Here is a 21,287-nt window from a genome sequence, read left to right as displayed (position 1 = left end):
TCCAAGAGAACAGTGTCTTCAGATACTACAGCGTTTATGCCCCTAAGAACCAACAGAGGCTGACAGCTTGTAGAAGTCCTACTCTTAACCAAGAAGCTATTTGCAACTAATACATACTGGGAGAGGGAAAATTGGTTTTCTCCAAAGGATCTATCAACCACACTCTGGGGCAGGCCCCATACTCAGGAGAAGCTGGCTAGCACAAATATGAACTCCATGCTTTTTGTGTGTGCTTTTTTTTGTTTTGGTTTGTTTTTGACATTTTGGTTTTGTTTATTTTGATTTTTCTTTTAATCAGAAAGAGAAAGGTCATGATTTTGGGGAGTATGGAGGTGGGGAGAATCTGGAAGGAGTTGGAAGAGGGAGAAGAATACAATCAAAATTCATTATATGAAAAAAAGCCAATTTTTTTAAAAGATTGGAATAAAATATAAGAAGTTTAAAGAATATGGCTGTTACCAAAATTGTTATGGTAGTAATAACTATGTGAATATTAAAGCTATTTGTAATGAAAAACAATTTGGATTATTTTATTTTTTATGTTTTGGACCAAGCCGGCACAAGCACTCTCAAGAAACATGTTCATTTGCGTGTGTTAGTAAAGGGAATTGCACAAATTTATAGATTTCCCCCCTAAGTTCAGATTCAAAGGTATCAACCATTAAAAAGCACGTTCACATCCTGTGAATTTTGGGTTCATAGTTTTACCTTTCAGGCCTGCGGTTGTGCATGGGAAGCTCAGGAGGCTTAGGCAGGAGCGGGGCTGTGGTCCCGGGTCTGAGCGCAAGGCTCAATGGGCGGGGCCGCCACTCGGGGGCGTGCCAGACACCCGGGGGCGGGGCCTAGAGCGGGAGCACGCCCGGACGTGCCGACGGCGCCCCGCCCCTCCGTGCTTGTAGCCCTGTCAGCGTGCAGCCACGCGCAACAGGCCGTGCTGGGTGATTGTGCTTATCCCGGTAGGTCCGCGTCCTGCGGTGTTTGGACCTCGGGTGTGGCTGCGGGGTGCAGCTCCGGAGGGCCCGGCTGGCGGGCTGGGGACCGGGCCGTGTGGACCGCGGGTCTGGCGGCGGAGTCCGCGGCACCCGGCGTCCCAGAACCGGGCTGCGCGCGCAGAGCGGGCGGCGAGGAGGGACGCGGGCCACGTGCAGGCGGGACCGCCCACGCCGAGCTGCTGCAGGCGGGCACGGGGCTGGTCGCCGCTTCCTGACCTTCTCGGAGAGCGGCCTCGGTGGACGCTTCCCCTCCTACGTGAGGAAGACTGCCTGCCTGACCCCCTGGTTGTCCAACAGGTGACTCAAAACAGGTTTCTGGAATCTGGGCTCCCGTTCCACCGTTCATTATCTGAACTTCCGGTGCCGGGCGTGGAGTTTCACCAACTCCCTTTAATACCAGGATGCGTCTAGCTTTTGGGGCTGCATCGTTTGTGACCTTATACCCCTCCTCCCCATTAGTAAGACGCAGTTCGTATTTGTTTGTATAAAGCCCCCAGACGTAGCTGCCAGTCATTGAGACATCTCTGCATTAATGGAACTTTCTGTGTGCTGGAAGCACTTCAGGTTAGCGCGCTGCTCTTGTTACAGCAATATGTAATGTGAAATATTCTGCATTTTATCTATTTCGTATGTGTGGATGCACGCATGCCGTGGTGTGCCAGTGAACGCTGGAGGACAATTGGAGGGGAGTCCTTGCCCGGGTGCCAGCAGGTGCCTTTACCCACTCAGCCATCTCTCAGGCACACAGTATATAATTTTCAGTCGTGTTTAGTTGAGCCGAGTTCAGTCTAGTGTTTTTTAGGTCAGTGGGCCTAAAATTCATTAACTAAGAACTTCTGTGAGTGTAGATTTCTGCCTCCAGCATTAGAAATGGTAATCCAAGAGGCTTGATGTGCATCTAGAAATTGGCCAGTTGAAAGCTTTCCTGTTAAAATACTGCTGAGATGGAGACACACGCCCCTCCCCCCCACCCAGGGGCTGCTAATCAGTACTGGTGTCTTTGGTGACTCCACCAGAATAGTCCTTTCTCGTGTAAGCCGCCCATCTTTCCCAAGTGTTGTTTTGTGGTTTTTCACTGTTGTGTTGTTTTTGGTAAGGCTTTTGAGAATTTGGTATACGCTAGTGAATAAATTCTGACTTGACTGTTCGCTGTCATACTTGGCTAGGCTCTGGCCGTGTAGAGGTAGTTGTCCCTTAAGAAGCTCTTGTGACTTCTTGTCATTAAATTTTACCATGGGAAAGGTTAGGGCACCCTAAAATGTAAAGACTCTAAATATGTTGACTATAGTACGGGTGCCAACATTTATTCTCTTGTAGAGCTTATCAGTGGTATGGCAGTTTCCAGCTTATAAACTGGGACTCTTTTGGGAGTTTTAAGTGTTTTAAATCAACTCATTGAAAACAGTCTCTCTTTAGGGCTTGCTTCCCCTCCTCCCCTTACAGAAAGAAATATTCTTATTTCTATCTGTGTGGTCCCTGGGGCTTACAGGGAGGCACTGCACCATTCTAGACAAAGCAGTCTCTTGCTTAATAACTGTGATTCTCGGAAGCCAAGAAATGCCTGTTGTTCCTCCTTGTGTTTTTTACTGCTTCTGAAGTGGTGATGGAACTTGGGATATTTGGAGATAGGCGTAATGGGTTAGCTCTGCATCTACTTTGCTCTGTTCTCCGAAAGCTGTAAAACAAACCCAAAACAACAGAGTGGTGTAAGTAAAATGTAATGTGTTTACCCAGTGACTTCTCGGTTTCCTACTGAAGTTCAGATCATTTCAGTGTGAATATGGGAAAAATCACATGGTGTAACAGTAGTCAGGACAAATTCTGTAGCCAGGGGGAGGTATTACACGCCTTTAATCCTAACACTCAGGAGGCAGAGGCAGGCAGATCTGGCCAGCCTGGTCTCTGAGTTCCAGGACAGCCAGGGCTGTTACATAGAGAAACCCTGTCTCAAACATAAGCAAAAGGGTCAGTTTTTAGTCTTGGGGTAGAATTTTGTTGGTGACTGTAGGCAGGAAAAGTCCTTCCGTGGTTCTATTTTTGGTATTTTGTGTGCTTCAGCCATACCTTTTGGTGCCTGTGCTGTTTCATTCTTAGGGTATTCTAGGAAGTAAACCTCTGTCTTGCACCTTCTTCTCCTCTTCAGATGTCAAACTGAGTAGCTGTCAGGGTAAGAGACGTGTGCCTGAAATACAAGATTACTCTGGAAGTTCCTGTGCTGGCTTCAGCTTGGCACAAGCTAGACTTATCTAAAAGAGGGAACCTCAACTGAGAAAATGCCTCCATAAGATCCAGTTGTAAGCTGGGTGTTGGTGGCACATGCCTTTAATCCCAGCACTCGGGAGGCAGAGGCAGGTGATCTCTGTGAGTTCGAGACCAGCCTGGTCTACAAAGCGAGTTCCAGGACAGCCTCCAAAACAATACAGAGAAACCCTGTCTCAGAAAAAAAAAAAAAAAAAAAAGATCCAGTTGTAAGTGATTGATGGGGAAGGGCTCAGCCCATTGTGTGCATGGCCTCCCTGTGCTAGTGGTCCTAGGTTCTATAAGAAAGCAGGCTGAACAAGACATAAGAAGCAAGCCAGTGACAGCTCCCCTCCATGGCTTCTGCATTAGCCCTTGTCCTCAGGTTCCTGTCCTGACTCCATGGATGATGGCAGCCAAGTAAACCCCCTTCTCCCCAGGTAACTTGGGTCATGGTGTTTCATCACAGCAGTAGCTAAGATAGCACCTTTAGTGATGTAGCGAACAGTCTTTAATAGTTTTAAAGTTAAATGTGAGATTTTTAGCAGTTTACTACATGAAGTGCTGACCAAAATTAGCACAGGAGAAGATGCATGGGATGAGTTCCTCGGGTGGCCAGGTGCAAGGTTCCAAGGGTTTTCTAATGGAGGCAGTCACTCTTAGTTCCGGATCCTGGTTGCATCAGCAGGTAGAAGCCATTGCCCACCAGGGAAGCTATTAGAGACTCAGTGACAAGGGTTTTGGGGGAGAGAGGGTTGGTGACTGCCTGGCATGTACCAGATCCAGACCCTCAGAAGAAAGACATGTTTACATTGTCAGCTGTGTTGGGTGCATGTTTGGGCACCTTTTTTCATTTAATGGTAGTAAAACCCTTCCAGAAATATCAATCCCCAGTATGAGCCACAAGCTGGCTTTTCAAAGAACAAGAGTTGCAGTCTTCTACCTTAACTGTTTACACAAGTGTTCTTCAATGAGTCTGTGTAACAGAGGTTTTCTTGTCCTGTCTGATCCAGAAGCCCTTGAGCCCCAAATGAACACACAGATGCTATATTAATTATAAATCAGTTGGCTGATGACTAGGGCTTCTTATTGGTTGGCTCTGTCTTAATTATTAACCCATTTCTATCAGTCTATGTATTGCCTTGAGGCTGTGGCTTACCCAGTAATGCCCTGGCATGTTGTTACTCTTTCAGCAGCATGGCGATTCTGGCTAGGGCCTGCCTCCCTTTCCCAGAATTCTCGTCTCCTAGCCCCGCCTATCTTCCTGCCTCATTGGCTGAACAGTGTTTTATTCATCAAGTAATAAGAGAAACATACAGAAGGACATCCTCATCAAGTCTGTCTTCATATTTTCTATTTCTCTATCTCTTCAGAATTCCAGCTGTAGCAGCTATTCTCACCAAAGCTTTGATTACATGGGTTAAGATTGAAGTCCTTGTGTCTTGTTTCAGTTAAAAAGTTGGATCTTTTTGAAGACTTGTCATATACCTGTTTTTTGTTTTGTTTTTTCCTTCATTTTTAAAGCTCCTAAATTTTTTAATGGGCAAAGGGAAAGTTCCCTGATAGTGACAGTTCTCAAGAATAATCTCACTTTCTAGTGTTTAGAGTCTTATTCCAGGCACCAGGTGATGCCACTGTTCAGGGCACATTAGATTCTGCTTGGGAAGGTTTAATATGGTACTGTTACTGTCTGGCAGCAGACAGTTGTTCCTGATTCTGTATCAAATGCTTGTGACAGAATGCATCTATTTAAATTCAGGATGTGCTGCTGATTGCAGCCAGATTCAAGATTTTTGGCTTCACTGTTTCAATGACTGCAGGCTAAACCTTTGAGTAAGAACTGCTGAGAGAGTTGAATGGTTTAATATGGTTTAATCAAATCTCCTTATTAATAATGATTTCCAGGACTTAGTACTTGTATACATAAGAAAACTGTGTTTTCCTTAAGATGAGTGTACAAACTGAGTGGTATTTAAGGCTGAATCATCTTGGAAGAAATAACACTGACTTAAGGCTCTCTCATCTTGCAGAAAGTAGTGCTGACTAATGAGGAGTTCTCAAAGGCAAAATGGTCAGTCACACATGGTGTATGTGTCTGCATGTCTGCAAACCTAACCGTGTCTTTTATTCTTTTGTTAGGTTTGCATTTCCTCCCTCCTAGTGAATAATGTCAAAGAACGAAGAGCCTATAGGAAATGGGGAGGAAGAAAACTGGTCTGTTCCCTGCAAGCAGGTGAAGATGGATGTATCTGGAAGTATGTCTGCATTAAATTTTGACAGCCCTGCTGATCTTTTTGAAAGTTTAATTTCACCCATCAAGGTAGAGACTTTTTTCAAGGAATTCTGGGAACAGAAGCCCCTTCTCATTCAGAGGGAGGACCCTTCACTGGCCACATATTACCAGTCTCTGTTCAGACTCTCAGATCTGAAGAGGATCTGCCTTCAAGGGTTGTACTACGGAAAAGACGTGAACGTCTGCCGGTGCATCAATGGGAAGAAAAAGGTTTTAAATAAGGGTGGCAAGGTACACTTCCTTCAGCTGAGAAAAGATTTTGATCAGAAGAGGGCAACAATTCAGTTTCACCAACCACAAAGGTTTAAGGTAATGGATCTCCCCACAGCAAAATTCTTATACGTATGAAAGTGGTAGCTTTTGGCCACACATCAGCTTAAGACTGAGTGTATGGTTTGAAGATGAAGATAATTTTGAGACTGCATAGCATCTATTTGGTCTTGAATACATTTGAACTTGGGAGGGTAAGTTTGTGTGTGTGATGTGCTCACTCATGCAGGCATGTGTGAAGACAGAAAGATGGTGGGTGTCTTCCTGTATTGCTTTCTACCTTATATATTTGAGATCAGGGTCCCCCTCTGATCCTGGAGCTAACCATTTGTTTCGATTGGATAGTCAGTGAGCTTGGGGTCCCCAACGGTCTCCGCTCCTTCTCCCCAGTACTAATATTGCAAATATGCTTGGCTACATCAGCCTTGTTGTGGGTACTAAGAAGCTAAACTCCAACTTCTGCTTGCACAGCGGGTATTCTCACCCACTGAGCCATCTCCCCAGTCTCTGACTGGATATTTTGAATCTCTAGCAACAATAGGTGGACGTTTGCGGTATCCTAGAGCTGCAAAACCCAAAGAATCCCAAATTTCTAACCTTATTAAAGTAACATTGCACCTCTAAGGTGTGTTTAACGAACTGCTTAGTTTTTGGATATAGTAGGGATCTCCGTGTTTTTCCCTGTTGCTGTATTTTAAGGCATATGGTAGCATCAAGGTGAAAACTGAGGTTATCTCCCTTTATTGCCTGTATCCTTCCAAGTGGCTGCTTCAGAGCTGTGACCAGGAGATTTACCAGACATGCTAACATACTAATAACAGAACTTGCGACATTGAGCTCCTGGGTGGTCATTGTAAGTAAGGATGGCATCCTTTTATAAATAAAGCACAGTCACTGAGCTTGTAAATGCAACCTTGATCAGCATGGTTTGACTCTGTATCTTTTATTAGTAGGCACAATTTGAAGATAGCAAAATCAGAGGGTAAGGATAAATGGGAAAACTGCAGAACTGGTAGTTTTGGGTAACCCTTAAGAAAAGAGATACATTCATCAATTACATACCATTGCCTTTTTCTCCCACTTGGTGGTAACTGGTGTTTGCATTGGGAGCCATAAAGTTACCTATACATTTGTAAAAGATCTTTTGGGTCACTAGAGAGCAAGAGCCAAGGCCTGACTTCTTAGTGGTGCCATATACCAAGTAATTAGAGAGCCTGGTCCTGTTTCCTGTCTCCAAAATAAATTAGACTCTTTGGGAGCTGTTAACTCTTCGGAGCTATTTGGAGGACATTAAATTAGTTTTCCTGTGCTGAGGAGAACCTCTGAGATCTATAAATAAGGAAACCCAGTGGTCTTCATTCATAAAGGTGTCTCTCAAAGCTTTTTCCATGCTGACCCAATTCTTCCCCACATGCTATTAACACTAGATTGCTTTCAGTCTATTGATAGAGCTAACTCTCAAGCTGTTTTCACTGGTGTACCCAGCAAACCAAACATTTATACTATAACATCTATATCAGTCACTGTTCGATCATATTAAGAAGCCTTAGTTTCTTTGGTTTCTGTTTAAAGTAGGTGACTTGCTTTTTCCAAATAGTCTTAAAGGTATGGATTCTGGAACTAGACTTCCAGATTGGAATCTTGGTTCCAATTAATGATTGTGTGCTTTTCTGCTTGTTTTTCCTTACTTGTAAACTGGTGTTAATGGTCTTTCCCACCCTGTGAGACAGGATTGTTATGAAGGGTATCAAATTAGCAGGGGTTAAACACTTAGAAGTTAGGATATGCTATTGTCTACAAGACCCACTTGCTAACTCCTCTTATCTGTGTTCAGTAACTCAGATCTTTGCTCTGCTCTGTCATATATGACTCCTCAGTCTGCCTGATAAGCTGAATGACTTGAGAGGAAGTTTAACTCAACCTGTTCTCACTCTATCTGTACCCCTTCCTGGGTTGTTGTTTCTGTTCCCCTTTCTTTTTTTTTGTTTTTTTGTTTTTGTTTTGTTTTCGTTTTTACGAGACAGGGTTTCTCTGTATTGTTTCAGAGGCTGTGGGTCCAGCCTGGCCTCGAACTCATAGAGATCCACCTGCCTCTGCCTCCCGAGTGCTGGGATTAAAGGCGTGCGCCACCACCGCCTGGCCTGTTCCCCTTTCTTTAACTCCCATTTTTCAGGAGTTCATGCCCAAATGTAAATTCCTGCCCTTACTTCCTGTTATAGCCTCAGACTGATTTAAACCATCACCATAGGAAATTATAGTTTCTCAAGTTTAATATTTCCAGCTTAGAACACTTTTTGTGCTCTGGAAACTGGGGGGGGGGCACGTGCTGCTGAGGTGTGTGTATATGTGTGGGTGGTATAGTTGGGGTGTGTGCCTTTGTATGGGTAGGAGATTGCAAATGAATGTGGGGATGTGGAGAGAGAGTGGGGGGTATGTGTATGTGAAGGTCAGAAGCTGTTTCTCTCCATCATACCCCTTTTTTTTTCTCTTGAGGCAGGACTGTCATTGGACTTGGAACTCCCCACTTAGGCTAGACTGCCACTGCCTTCCTAGAGCTGGGGTGAAAGGCACACAGTGTGCCTAGCTTTTTTGGGGGGGGGTGCCAGGGATTCAAGCTCAGCTCTCCATGTCTGTGTGGCGGGTATTTCCTGGCTGAGCTCCTACTTCCCAGCCCCTGAAAACCGGTTCTTTTTCGTTAGCCTTTTCCCATCTCAGTAAATGGAATCAGCAGCACCTGGATCAAGTCCAGGAGCCCCTTGTTTCTCTTTTCTTCCTTTCCTTTGCCGTTCTCCATTTCCACAGTGTGTCTCCGCCTTCTCATTTTTCTCTGCCACGCTAGCCACCACTGCTCATTCCTTGCTTCTTGTGCTGCTTATTCATGAGCTTCCAGGTAAGTCTCTCCTGAATTCCTGCTGTCCATGCTGTACCCTAAAGTCAGAGCAAGCTTTTAAAAGTGTAAATTGAATTGTTTTCTTGCTAGGCTCTTACTTGTCTGATCCCATCCTTTGCCTGGGGTGTGCACAGATGCAAAGATTCCAGAGGAACCTTGCGCTGTTTAATTGTCTGACCTGTAATAATTGCACCACAGAGACCTCCTAACTGAATAGAACATTTGCTTTATTATTTTCTGTTCATACCCCTTTTCTTTTTTTCTTTGTCAAAGGATGAACTTTGGAAGATCCAGGAAAAGTTGGAATGTTTCTTTGGCTCCTTAGTTGGCTCAAATGTATACATGACTCCAGCAGGATCTCAGGGCCTCCCTCCCCATTATGATGATGTCGAGGTAAGAGAAGAAGATAGTGTCCAGGCTGGAAAGCAGGAGCTGCTGAGAGCCCTGCTTGTTCAGTTGTCAGGGTTGACACCACTGCTCTGGATGGCCGGTGGACCAGGTCTGTGGCTGTTCTTCTCCGTCCTCACTGGAGATCCTGACCTCATCTCCAGGTTGGGATATTGAGTCAAGCATATCCCTACAAACTGGTTTCCTGTTCATTCTCAGAGCAGGGCCTGGCTGCAGCCCTGCTGATACAAAGACTAGCACAGTCTTTAGAAACAGGTTTTTTGGTTTTTGTTTGCTTTGTTTGTTTTTTTTAATTCTCTATAAAAACAAACAAGAAATGTACTTCAAAGAAATTTACAAAGTAAAGTAAGGTGAAATCACAGTCTTTATGTTTGCTTTCACTTTGTCCATTTTCAGTGGTTGCCAACAGTCTGTGTGTCTTTCCACTTATAAAAATCTTGGTGCCGCTTGAATGAAGGTCCTGGTTCCACTTAAGCCCTGGCACCTTGACAAGTGTTGATTTCATTCTTATGTGGCATCGCCCCCCAAAAAACCTTAAAAATCATTGGCTTGGGTAATTTTTGTAGTTTCATTTTTGTACTTATACAAGGTGTGAACACAGATATTAACCAAAAAAATCCCTTTTTATTCCTCTGAGAGCTATTTAATATAAACACATTGTCCAATAGTGTTATTTTTTCATATTCTTAGTAGAATATTATGATTGTAGCCAAATAAAGAATAAAAAGTTATATTTTCCTATCTGCCAAGGCTCCTTGTAACTTTTAAGCTTTGGGTCCTTCATGTATATCAGATTTTTCTATCAGAGATTGTGGCTTTTAGCTGCTTAACTGTTAGGGTTAGAAGATTCAAAAGCTAGTGAAATATAAAGAGCTCGGCAGTGTCTGACCAAGTGAGAAGAATGAATGTCCATCACCATGATCCCTGATTACTAGTAGTGGCACCATATGTCTGATGCTTGAAGGTTCTAGAAGCTTCTTGCCCACAGGTTGTCAGGAAGCTTTCTCATGCTCTCGGTGTGTGGCTTTCTGTAGGTTTTTATCCTGCAGCTGGAGGGAGAGAAACACTGGCGCCTCTACTCCCCAACCGTGCCGCTGGCACGTGAGTACAGTGTGGAGCCCGAGGCCCGGATTGGCACACCAACACATGACTTCATATTGAAGGTAAGGAAGCTGGCTGTCTCTGTTGCTATGGTAAATTTAGGCAGAGCTTCCAGGTAGTGTAGAGATCCCTGTGGGGATGGACCCTGCGAAATCCAGGGATGGGTAGTTCTCACTGTAGCCTACCAGACAGGTGGCTTCTTCTGTAAGGTCTTAGCAAAATGAGCTAAGGAAGTCTTCTTCTGTTCATCTTCCAAAAAACCCTGTCTCCATGTGTGATCCAGCACAACAGAAATAATTTTAGTGAATCACCAACTTCTTTAGAATAAATGTGGAAGATGTGGCATTGCCCTGTTTCTCCTGCATTTAAGCCAGTAGTACCATGTAAGTGGAGCACAGCCAAGGTTCCCTCCCTTCTCTTGGCAGAGATTCCCGGACACCTGTTTTCTTCCTGGTGTGTACCTCTTCCCCTCCCCAACATAGGTTGCTAGGTGAGTAGTAGCTAGGAAAGTGCTCATGGATAGCTCCCTTGTATTGCCTCCCTGGCATCTTGCTACAGTTAGTTTGGAAGGGAACACAGCCAGGCTCAGGCAGTAGGGTCTTGAGAAAAGGACGTAGGGAGACAGGAATAGCTTCATAAATAAATTTCATGCCCTTTATTAGAAAACATACATACTTTTCTTTAGTAGCAATATAGAATAAGGTTTGACTTAGACTTCTTCAAAGATTCTTATATTGGAACTATTTGAGTAGTTAGTGTTCCTGTATTTCTTGTATCTTGAGGGTTCTTATCTGTGTCAGTATCTCTTTCTTGATTTTAAGATTTGCCTGCCAAAATCTAGGAGGAAACAGTATCTTGTTTTTAGGTGGGTGCCTGTATTATAAGAAACTTGAATAAATATGATGTTGTTATGTGCACATGATAAGTTGTCATCAGACTACAGTTTATTGGCCTGCTAGATAGTTCTTTGGAGCACAGTTGCACTGATCTAAAATGGATTGTCCTAATGTTGGGATTCTACTGTATCCCAAAGATTACTCAGTAGGCCACTTCAGACTGGATCTGTATTATTTACTTTTCCAATACTGGAATAAAACACCATGATTAAGGTAACTTACAAAAGCAAGCACTTAATTGGGCTTATGATTTCAGAGTATTAGTCCATGCTGGAGGACTGAGGCATGGTGGCAGGAACAGCTGAGGATGCTCACATCTTGTACTGTAAACAAGCTGAGAGAGAAAGCAGAAGGCTTAGTAGGAGGCTTTTAAAGGCCCAAGTCTGTCTCCAATGACACCTCTAACAGAACCAGGCCTTCTAATCCTTCCCAAGCAGCCATCAACTGAGAACCAAGTATGCAAACATAGGAACCTATGAGGACCGTTCTTTTTCAAACCACCACACACTGAGGCAGAAGTAGAGAGGCTGCAATAAGAATTCCAAGCCTTCCTACTGTTCTAGTATTAGTCTGCCTAGTGGGTCTCAGGCTGCAGAAGCCCTTCTACTCTCAACCTGGAGTAGTTAGATTTGAATTAAACTGATGTCACTTAGCTGTAGTGCTCTTTAGCAAATAAATGATCTAAATCAGGCTGTGGGGATTGAAATATTACATTTTGATGCTTCCTTTACAATAAAATTCCTTGAAAGAGTGTCTGTATGTCTGTAAGATGAGTTATCATAGTGATTGTTGTAATAATATAGATTTAATTTATACTAAATTAAATCCAGAGGTCACAAGTCTTAAGTTGGCCCACTGGTGCAGGCAGAACTTCATTCCTGCTGGGGAGAATCTGCCTCCTTGCCTTTCCCCAAAGGCCAGAGGGCAGTGTTCAGATCCTTGTGGAGTGGGGGGAAGTATATATGTGAAGGCCTCAGGGTAGTGCAGAGCTGATAAACAATGGGTGGAATTGTCAAAAAAATTTTTGCTTGAAGTAGTGCCATTCTGATATCATTTAGAGTAAACCAGCAGCCAAGCAAGCTATTAAGAATATATATATACACATACATATACATGCATGAATACTTCATACACATACATGCACACTTAATATATTTCATACATATACATGATGGGGAAGTCCTGTGTATATGTCAATAAAGCACTGTTGGCCAATAGGGAAGCAAGATAGGTGGGACTAGGAGTTGAGGAGGACTCTGGGGAGGAGAAACATAGAGAGTCATCATGTAGCTGCCATAGGGGTAAGAAGTCCAGACCCTTTTCTCCGGTAAGAGAAATACTTAACAATCATGGAGTAAATGCTTAAGTTAGAGCTAGCCAGTAAGAAACAAGCAAGGCCAACAGCTTCATAATTAATACAGCGTCCCATGAGTTATTTGGGGGTTCAGACAACTCGGCAGGGCCCAGGTGGATGGCGGGGAAGGCTACACTCTACATATACATATGCATATTTTATACACATACACATATATTTTTGCTTGCTTTGAAGATAGTCTGTAAATTCCCTTTAAAGTGATATATTTGAGCTCTGCTTCCCAGGCTCCTGGGGTGAGGACTGGCAGTGACTGTAGTAAAAGCATACCCCATTCTGTCCCAGTGCTTGGAAGCAGCATTTCCTTAATCCTCTTAATAATGCTGTAGGCTTTGGGGCTGTTGTCCCATTTTAGTGACAGAGAAATGAAGGCGAAAGGCAGATAAGCAAGTTGCACTGGATCCATGATTGAAAGCCCTAGCTTAACCAAGAGGGAGTGAGTAACCACCCCACAAATAGGGTGTTTCCTTTTTGCGTCTCAATCCTGTGGGGGTAGTTTCAGGTATATCTGGTGTCTGCTTGAAAATCAAGCAGTGACAATGCACACAGACTGTTCCTGGAACAGTGGTTTCTAGAATGTAGAACTTAAGCTCAAAGCATGTTTATCTTCTTAAATCAAGAAAGACTGATGTGTACTTACCACCTCTCTACTTCCTTTAGCCTGGTGATTTGCTGTACTTCCCCAGAGGGACCATTCATCAGGCAGAAACTCCTTCAGGCCTGGCCCACTCTACTCATGTGACCATTAGCACCTACCAGAACAAGTAAGGCCTTCACTCCCTACTAACCTAGTATCTTAGGACAGCTCTGAGTTACTGCTCACAGCAGCCACACTCAGGAGAGACCGGAGGCTGTTGTCCACTGCCTTTTGTTCGGTGTTGCCTGTCACGCTGACTTCCGTGTCCCCATGTGGGATTGACCTGTCTAGAATCCTACTGTACACCGCATAGATCTCACTCTAAGGGTTACTGGAAAGTACCTAAATAGAAGATAGAGGGTCCCTCAGAGAGGCAAGGGAAAGAAACAGAAAACCTGTAGCTATGGGTATATCACAGTAAGTTTGCAGAGACCCCTGGAGAGGAGAAGAGTATGTTCAGCTCAACTTGGGTATTAGGGATGAACTCAGAGAAGACTTGACTGACATACAGCTGAGTAAGTCTTAATGGATGGTTAAGTAGGCATGGGTCAGAAGGTCATGGGAGGTAGGAGAATGCATTTCAGGACCAAGGACATCAAGTTCCTCCTACTGAAGAGCAGCAACTTGTATAACAAGTTAGTAAGTGTAGCTCTGCTTCCTCATGACTGCTCTGTGAAGCTCTCTCTGTGTTTAAGAGATTTTCTGGGGGGAGTGGCAGCATCCTGACTGGCCTGGCTGGCCGTTTGCACACAGTTGAGAGGCCTAAATTTGAATTAAGTTTCCATTTTCAAAAATACACTACTAGATAAAGAACAGAAAGTCTCTGAGGCCAGTCAAGACGAGTAGGGGCAAGGGATGGCCCATTGGGTAAGAGTGCTTACTAAACAAGCATGAGAACCTGAGTCTGGATATCAGCATCCATGTAAAAGTAAAGGAGTTGGGGATAGTGTGCACTATAACCCGTTATGTCCCTGCTATAGACAGCAGGGACAAGGGGATCCCTGGGACTTGGCTACCGTCATGGCTCTAGGTTCTGCTAAGAGACCCTCTCAGAGGAATATGGCAGAGAGTGAAAGAACAAAACACCTGGTATCCTGCTCTGGCCTCAGCGTGCACACGTACACACAGTTGTGTGTATAATCACACTCTTTGACAAATGTACTCACATTCACACACACAGAAGAGTAGGGAAAACTGAGAGTGAGTCATAGGAACCCTGAAAGTTCCAGGCCAAAGAGTGTGAACCTTGGGAATCACATAGCTTGCCCTACAAATGTCTGTGTACCTTTTGGTATTCCATCGTCACAGTCACACAGTTAGTCCCTTGCTCCCTAATTCTGCTTCGTGGGAGCATTGGTGGTTCCATGGTAGAATTCTTGCATCCTGCTCCTGCTTTTCTTTTATTACTCTTCCTGTTATCTGGTTTCCTTTTTTTTCTTATTTTCTTTTCCTTGTTTTATTTAAGATTATTTTGGTTTTTTGTATCTTAATGTTTGACTGAATGTGTGTATATGCATACATACTACATGTGTGCCTAGTTCCCTCTTAGGCCACAAGAGGGTGTTGGATGCCTTGGAATCAAGTTGTAAGCCACCATATGGTTGTGCTGGGAATCAAAACTAAGTGCTCAAGAAGTTCTTTTAACCACTCCAAGCCTGCTTTAGTGTGTGTGTGAGAGAGCTAAAGGGAAGGGGCGGGGAGACAGACAGACAGACAGACTAGAGTTAGAGCCAGTTAGCTAGCTGTGTTCTCCTCCCACTGCGGGGTCCAGGGCCACATTCGGGCATTCCTAGCAAACACCATTACTTCCTGATGCCAGCTCTGTTGTTTTCCACTTTCTCCTTTTCTTTTGTACTTGTATGTATAGTGCTGTCCACCTTTTATTACCTTAAATCAATCATCTGGGGCTAGGGGAGAGTTTCCCAAGTCCAGGTTGCTGGTCTGGGCGGTGAGTGGCTGATGTACCTAGTCTAGACTCTGATTTGGATAGGAAATGTAGGAGCTAGAATGGAAGACTGTAATCTGAGAGCTAGGCCTTCCCAGATATTCCTGTACTCTGAACCTGTGCAGCCTCTTCTTAATGCCTCTCAAAGGGACATTGAAATAGCAGGGGCCATCTATGTGGGTTCCTACAGATTGAATTAGGCAATACAAAGCAAAGTGTTGTTATTCTGGAGTTTTGGAAACTCCCAAGATAAAATTCTTACTCTCAGAAGAACACTTTATCTGCCATCAAATTCCTATATGAGCTGCTGGCATATGATTCTCACCCAAAGCCCTACAAAGGGAGTGTAGTGTGTATTTTCCTTGTTCAGAAATCTTATCCTCCGTGTTCAACAAGAGTGAATGAGGCTGTGGCAGTAAGTCACACATCAGTCTGACCACCACATAGTGATGCTTTGGGGTAAATACGTCTCAAGAGGCTCTTGTTCCCTCCTTTGCCACCCTGTAGGATGGGAAACAAGAAAGTGCCAGTTTCCTACTGAGAAGCAGAAGCCATACTGTGAATTTCCATTTTGCATGTAGCACTCAATTTGAAATCTGCTGGTGACACTGGAGAAGTGTAAACAAGCTAAGAAGTGTTTAAAGAAAGCAACCCCACAGAGTGTTTTTCTTACTTAAACTAGCACATGGTTGAGAAGGAGCCAGTTCTAACTGCCGCAGTGGAGGCACAGTTAATTGAACACTGATATTTATCTCTAGGTGTTATATTTGGCCAGTGGCTTGTTTTCTACCCCAGAAAAACCATTATTGGAAAGAATTTTGTTATAAACTTGATGATGGTAGATACTTTACTGAGGATCAGCCTCCCTCTCATCAAGTAAAGTGTGGCATATCACACTGTTCAAGTGCAGAGATTGTCTGTTACCTTAAGTGTATTCCTGTTGAACTTAATGCGTGTAAGGTTTATTTCCAGGACTTTTATGGAGTGCTGAAATTTCCCACAAAGTTGTCCCTCTTGTGTTTAGTTTTATAATTTGAAGTTCCTTCTTTGTGGTGGTATCTGTTTAATTTTCTAAGTCCTTGGAAATGGGCAGGTGGGACCCAGCTGGCAGCTTTGGTTGTAATGGGTATTTATTCATTAAAAACTTTATTTTCGCTTCTTGTTTCCTGTTCTAGTTCATGGGGAGATTTCCTTTTGGATTCCCTTTCCGGGCTTGTATCTGACATTGCAAAGGAAGATGTGGCACTGAGGACTGGAATACCCCGGCAGATGGTCATGGTGAGAGCAGAAGCAGAGAGACGTGGAGGTGGCAAGCCAGGGACGAGGGCAGGCAAAGCTCTGCCTCCTAGGGACCCAGGGACCTTCTTCCCAGAGGAAGTGTGCTAGCCTTCTGTGGTGAGCTGCAGGCTTTACACAGCACATGGAGTGTGGCTTCAGTGGGATCATTCATCTGGGGCCATCTGTGACCGTTGTCCAAAGGTGTTTTCGTGTATTTTCATAGAAGTAAGACTGGGAATATTGACTGAATAACTAGTTGAACAAGTAAATATGGCCACAAGTCTATACATGGCACACATCAGGTTTCTAGTTCAAGAAGAGGCACTTGCAGACCTGGGTCTTGGTATGTTCCTTGGGTTTCCTCACTAGTGTCTGCATTTGGAACAGGAGTACTCTTTGACTAGCTTTTAGACAGTAAGTTGATTGGGGCTGAGTAAAACAAAGGTTGCTTTCATGACCTAACATGATCAGTGATAGGCTTTCCAAAGACAACCTGAACTCCAAGGATCCGCCTTTCCAAGCAAACTTCTGAAAGTTGTTTGACTGTTTTTAATTTACATTTTAACAAATGATAAGACAATGTAAGATGAACATTGTGTACAGAGAAGCAGTAGGCTTCCTTAAGGTCCAGGCTGTCCATTCTCACCATGGAATGGCATGGTGTATGTCAGTGGGTATTAGGCGACAGTGTTGCAATTGAGGCCTGAATACTACAGTGAACACAGGCTTGGGCAGCTGCCTTCACCAGCATCCAGTCAGGGTTCATGTCTTTACTTTCAGCAGGCGGAAACCCCAGCTGCTGCACTAAGAAAGTTGAGTGGCTTTCTAAGGACCCTTGCAGACCAGCTAGAGGACAGAAAAGAACTCCTGTCGTCAGACATGAAGAAGGATTTTGTCATGCATCGACTCCCCCCTTACTACATGGAAAGTGGAATAGACCTGTTGGAACCAGGTGGAGCTTGGTGTTCCCTTCTGGGTGTCTGGGGGTGGTAGGAATGCTTGATGCTTCACAGACTGGTCTCCACTTTGAGCACATAGGCTATACAAACATTTTAGGCTTTATGTGGACAGTAATCCACATGTGTATGTGGTTGGCTGCATGCTGTTCTCATTACTCCCAAGTCATTTGACTACAGTATGACAGGAAATAACTAATTTTGGTTGAGGAATATATTTACGAATTGTCGGTTTATTCATCATCTTCAGAAATGCTGAAGAACTTGAATGCTGACGTCTTGTAGAATTAAAGCAAGCATGCTAAAATGCTGTCACCACCAGGTAAATAAAAGAATGGTCAAAGATCTCCCCATGTTGTAGGTGACTAATAATGTGATAGCTCTAGTCTTCAACTGATAGAATGCACTGCCAGATAGGTCAGTGTCCTGTAGCAAAAGCCACCAAAACACACTCCCTAATTGAAAGTTGTGTGTTTTGACTTGTTGCAACAGGAAAGTTGTACACATTGAGAACTGTAAAAACGCATAAGAAAGGACTTACAGGATGTAGGCCTAATCTTGGGTATTTTGCAGTTTGGAGAGAACTCATGGAAGCATTGCATTGGTATGGATTAGTGCTATCTGGGTGTTGGTGGGTCTCTTCTAAATAATACCCAGTGAGTGGGAAGAATGTATGAGGCTCTAGTTACCTCAGATAAGCAGCATCTTCACTCAGGAACCAGGGTGGAGGAGAGTTTTTGGTTTTGCTTGAGTTCAGACCCAGTTATGAGTGGTGGTACTTTATATTTTGATCAGTCACAGTCATAGTGATTTTGGTTGACAATGATGTTCTGTTAAACTGTTAAGAGAATGCTGAGACCTAGTGCTAACGGGCCAGCCCTTTCAGAGTCAGCAAAAATCTTTTCCTTATAGAAGTCTCACCTATCACAAGGTGACAAACACTAAAGTACATAAGTCCCCACTTACAGTAATCCTATATAAACTTTATATTATACAGTCTTTGAAGGAAGTTTAGAATTTTGATTGGAACAATTCACAATGGCACATTTACCAGTAATGTATTAGAACATAACTTGGTAAATAAATCCCTGCATATGTTCCAGAGTATTTATGTAATGGTTTCCCTAGTTTAGCTACTATATTTGATAAAATTATGATTCTTTAATACTTTCCAGACCAGATGACCCTGTAAGGCCAGTTTGTCTTTTGTGGTTCTTTTCATTTTAGCTCACTTTAGAAAGAGTACAGTTTTGTTCTGTGGGTGGTCTTAAAGGACACAATGCTTCACTTATGTGGACTAAATCATGTGCCATTGTCACAAAGCTCATTCTTCTCCGAGCCCAAGTCTAAGAGAGAGGTGAGCATTCGCACAGAAAGTAGCAGGTCTGTCCATCTGCTGGGCTCATTTATACCTATCTAATGGACTTTTCTGTGTGGGGTTGGGAATTAAATACAGGGCTTTGTGCATTGCTAGATAAGCAGCCTCCCACTGAGCCCCACAACTAGCCTTTTAATCCACTATTAATTTCCATTATTATTTACCTAATGATATCTCTGTATCACTATAAGAAAGAGATGCTTGGGGGTGCAAGCTGCACTTTTAATTATCACCATACATGTTGGAGTGAGTACTTGGGAGAATGTGAGTTGCAAGATGCATTGCAAAGAAGTTTGAACTTGTTGGTTCCTTTTTGATAGCTGGCTTTTTCTTCTAGGTATAAAGTTCCCAACGTTGGACAGTGTAGTAAGACTGCAGTTTAAAGACCACACTGTCATCACAGTAGGGCCAGATGAGGATCAGTCTGTGAGTATCTAGAGGGAAGAGACTTCCTCTATTCATTCTATTTTCAAATTACTCCAGTCAGGTAATGCCTGTCTCAGTTTCAGTTCCAAACTGTTCTTCCTATTGAGAGTTCAAGGACTTATCCTCATCCCCATCCTTCTCATGTGAGTGTTTCTGGTCTTTGCTTCCTATTCTACTTCTGGCTACACTACTCTTGTATGAACAACTGAAGAACTTGTATTGACTTTCCCTGTCTCAGTCCCTCTCATTCTTTATACTGCAGAGACCTGGCTTATATTCTATAGTGTGATCATGGAGAACAAAATCTGTACCCTATAATTTGGCCTTTTAATTCAGTGCTTCTCCAAATTGGCTAATAGGAAAGCTTTCTAAAATTGTACATTTCTGTGGCTAGAGTGATGGCTCAGTAGTTAAGAGCACTTATTACAGAGGACTCAGGTATGATTCTCAGTACACACATGACAGCCCACATCAAACTCCAGTTCCAAGGCATTCAGTGTCCTCTTCTGTCCTCTGTAACATGTAGATGGTATGCAGACATACATGCAGGCACAACACCCATGCACATAAAAAATGGTTTTTTTTAAGCCTCCCAAATAATACTAAGTCTGAGAACTATTTTGTATCTGTGGCTTTTCCTGTCAATTCCTAATATTGCAGGGCTGCAAAAAGCCAGATTCCAGCCATCAGGGCCAAGCCTGGAAAAGGATGACAACAGCACCAAACACTCATAACTTGTTTTTAAAAAACCCTAATGATTCTGATAACTAAAACTTGTGAGACATTGTATGTTGGCCCAGACCTTAAGATAAGCAGTGACAAGGAATGGTAAACATTGTGGAAGAAATATGTTGCCCTATTTAGGATAGGGACTTACAGGAGTACAGACCATTTGTGATTCTGAATTTTAAATGGAATTTTTAGTAAGATAATAGTTCATATTTCTCAACAATTGAGAAATTCATAACAATAGTTTTTTCCTAGGAATATCAAATTTGGTAGACTAAAGTGCAGATGGTTCAAGGAACAAACTCACTGGTATGTTGACATATAAATCAAGTTCTTGACCATGTTGGCTTCTCTTGAAAACAGTGACTTCACAAGTATCAACAGTTATATTGTAACTTTGTGCCCAGAGGATGCTGAACACATTGATTAAATTTCACTGGAGGACCAAGGCTTTAAGGTTTTCACTGGGACTAGATATGATCTGTATGCCCAATTCTAGCAGGTCTCTATGAGTTAAAGGCCAGCCTGGTCTACATAGCCAGTTCCAAGCCAGCCAGAGCTACACAGTGAGCATCCCTGTCTCCCCTCAAAAGATTTTCCTTTGTGGTGATTTATAAACACCCCCACTGGTATTAAAGCCCTCAATACTTTTCTTGTTGATAACCTGACATTTTCTTTAAAGGATGAAACTCCACAAAAGGTGATTTACATCTATCATTCTCTAAAGAATCTGAGACAGACACACATGATGGGAAGAGATGAGGAAACAGAGGTGTGTTCCAACTGAAAAAGTCTTTCCTGTGGTTTGGGTTATGGCTGGGATAATTACTTGTGATTGACAGGTACAGTGTGGACCCACCATTTTACTTAAATGGTAGGATGACACTGCACAGGGATGATTAAGTCAGCAGTGTAACATGGGAAAAAATGTGAATGCCAAGCATTCTACAACAGCTTTACTCTTGAAGTAGGTTGTTGGTCTAAGCTTTCATGTGGGAATTAATGACTTTTGTAAATATCTAAAGTTTCAAACTTGAGGGTTATTATATATATTATATATATTATATTATAATCCATGTGAGAGACAGATGTGTCAGCTTGTGCATAAATCTATGCAGTGGTTTTTTACTTTTATCATCCCTCTTCAGCTTCATGGACTTCGCTTTCCTTTGTCACATCTGGATGCTCTGAAGCAAATCTGGAGTGGTTGTGCAGTGCCTGTAGAGGACTTGAAACTTCCCACAGATGAGGAAAAGAGGAACCTGGTTCTGTCTCTCTGGACAGAGTGTTTACTCCACGTACTCTAGTGCCTGTATACAGACAACTGTAATTTTCTATGCACATATTTTCATTAAAGGGGAGATAATTCTAGGTGACTCCTGGTGCCCTGATTAACACTGGGTGGAGACATGGTTCCACCACAGAGCAGGGAGAAGCTGACATGTTTCCAAATGTACTTGTGGCCATGAGAGGGAAAG

General features: G+C 43.2%; 1 protein-coding gene across 4 annotated transcripts; it reads left to right on the top strand.

The window, feature by feature from the left end:
* Nucleotides 1-859: 859 nt before the first annotated feature.
* Riox2 (ribosomal oxygenase 2) lies at nucleotides 860-21,185 on the top strand. Of its 4 annotated transcripts, none has more exons than XM_013118199.3 (10): nucleotides 860-956; nucleotides 5,370-5,832; nucleotides 8,957-9,076; nucleotides 10,126-10,254; nucleotides 13,121-13,224; nucleotides 16,218-16,320; nucleotides 17,101-17,272; nucleotides 18,992-19,080; nucleotides 20,492-20,581; nucleotides 20,958-21,185. In XM_013118199.3, the coding sequence occupies exons 2-10, from the start codon at nucleotides 5,398-5,400 to the stop codon at nucleotides 21,114-21,116; spliced, it is 1,401 nt and encodes a 466-aa protein (XP_012973653.2). In that variant the 5' UTR covers nucleotides 860-956; nucleotides 5,370-5,397; the 3' UTR covers nucleotides 21,117-21,185. The 4 variants fall into 4 exon arrangements, with proteins under 4 accessions (XP_012973653.2, XP_005076810.2, XP_005076809.2 ...); XM_005076753.4 differs by lacking the exon at nucleotides 860-956 and adding an exon at nucleotides 971-1,289 and having other exon boundaries at nucleotides 17,104-17,272; XM_005076752.4 differs by lacking the exon at nucleotides 860-956 and adding an exon at nucleotides 972-1,289.
* Nucleotides 21,186-21,287: the final 102 nt, after the last annotated feature.

Source organism: Mesocricetus auratus, unplaced genomic scaffold (genome assembly GCF_017639785.1).
Source record: "Mesocricetus auratus isolate SY011 unplaced genomic scaffold, BCM_Maur_2.0 Super-Scaffold_100008, whole genome shotgun sequence".
Lineage (NCBI taxonomy): Eukaryota > Metazoa > Chordata > Mammalia > Rodentia > Cricetidae > Mesocricetus > Mesocricetus auratus.
This window is presented reverse-complemented; position numbering and strand designations above follow the sequence as displayed.

Bases quoted from the DNA above. Each gene is read 5' to 3' on its own strand.
- Riox2 (XM_013118199.3), top strand. From the start codon at position 5,398: ATGTCAAAGAACGAAGAGCCTATAGGAAATGGGGAGGAAGAAAACTGG. The intron at 10,255-13,120 runs GTAAGGAAGCTG...TACTTCCTTTAG, and splicing joins CACATGACTTCATATTGAAG to CCTGGTGATTTGCTGTACTT. The intron at 17,273-18,991 runs GTGGAGCTTGGT...TTTTTCTTCTAG, and splicing joins AATAGACCTGTTGGAACCAG to GTATAAAGTTCCCAACGTTG.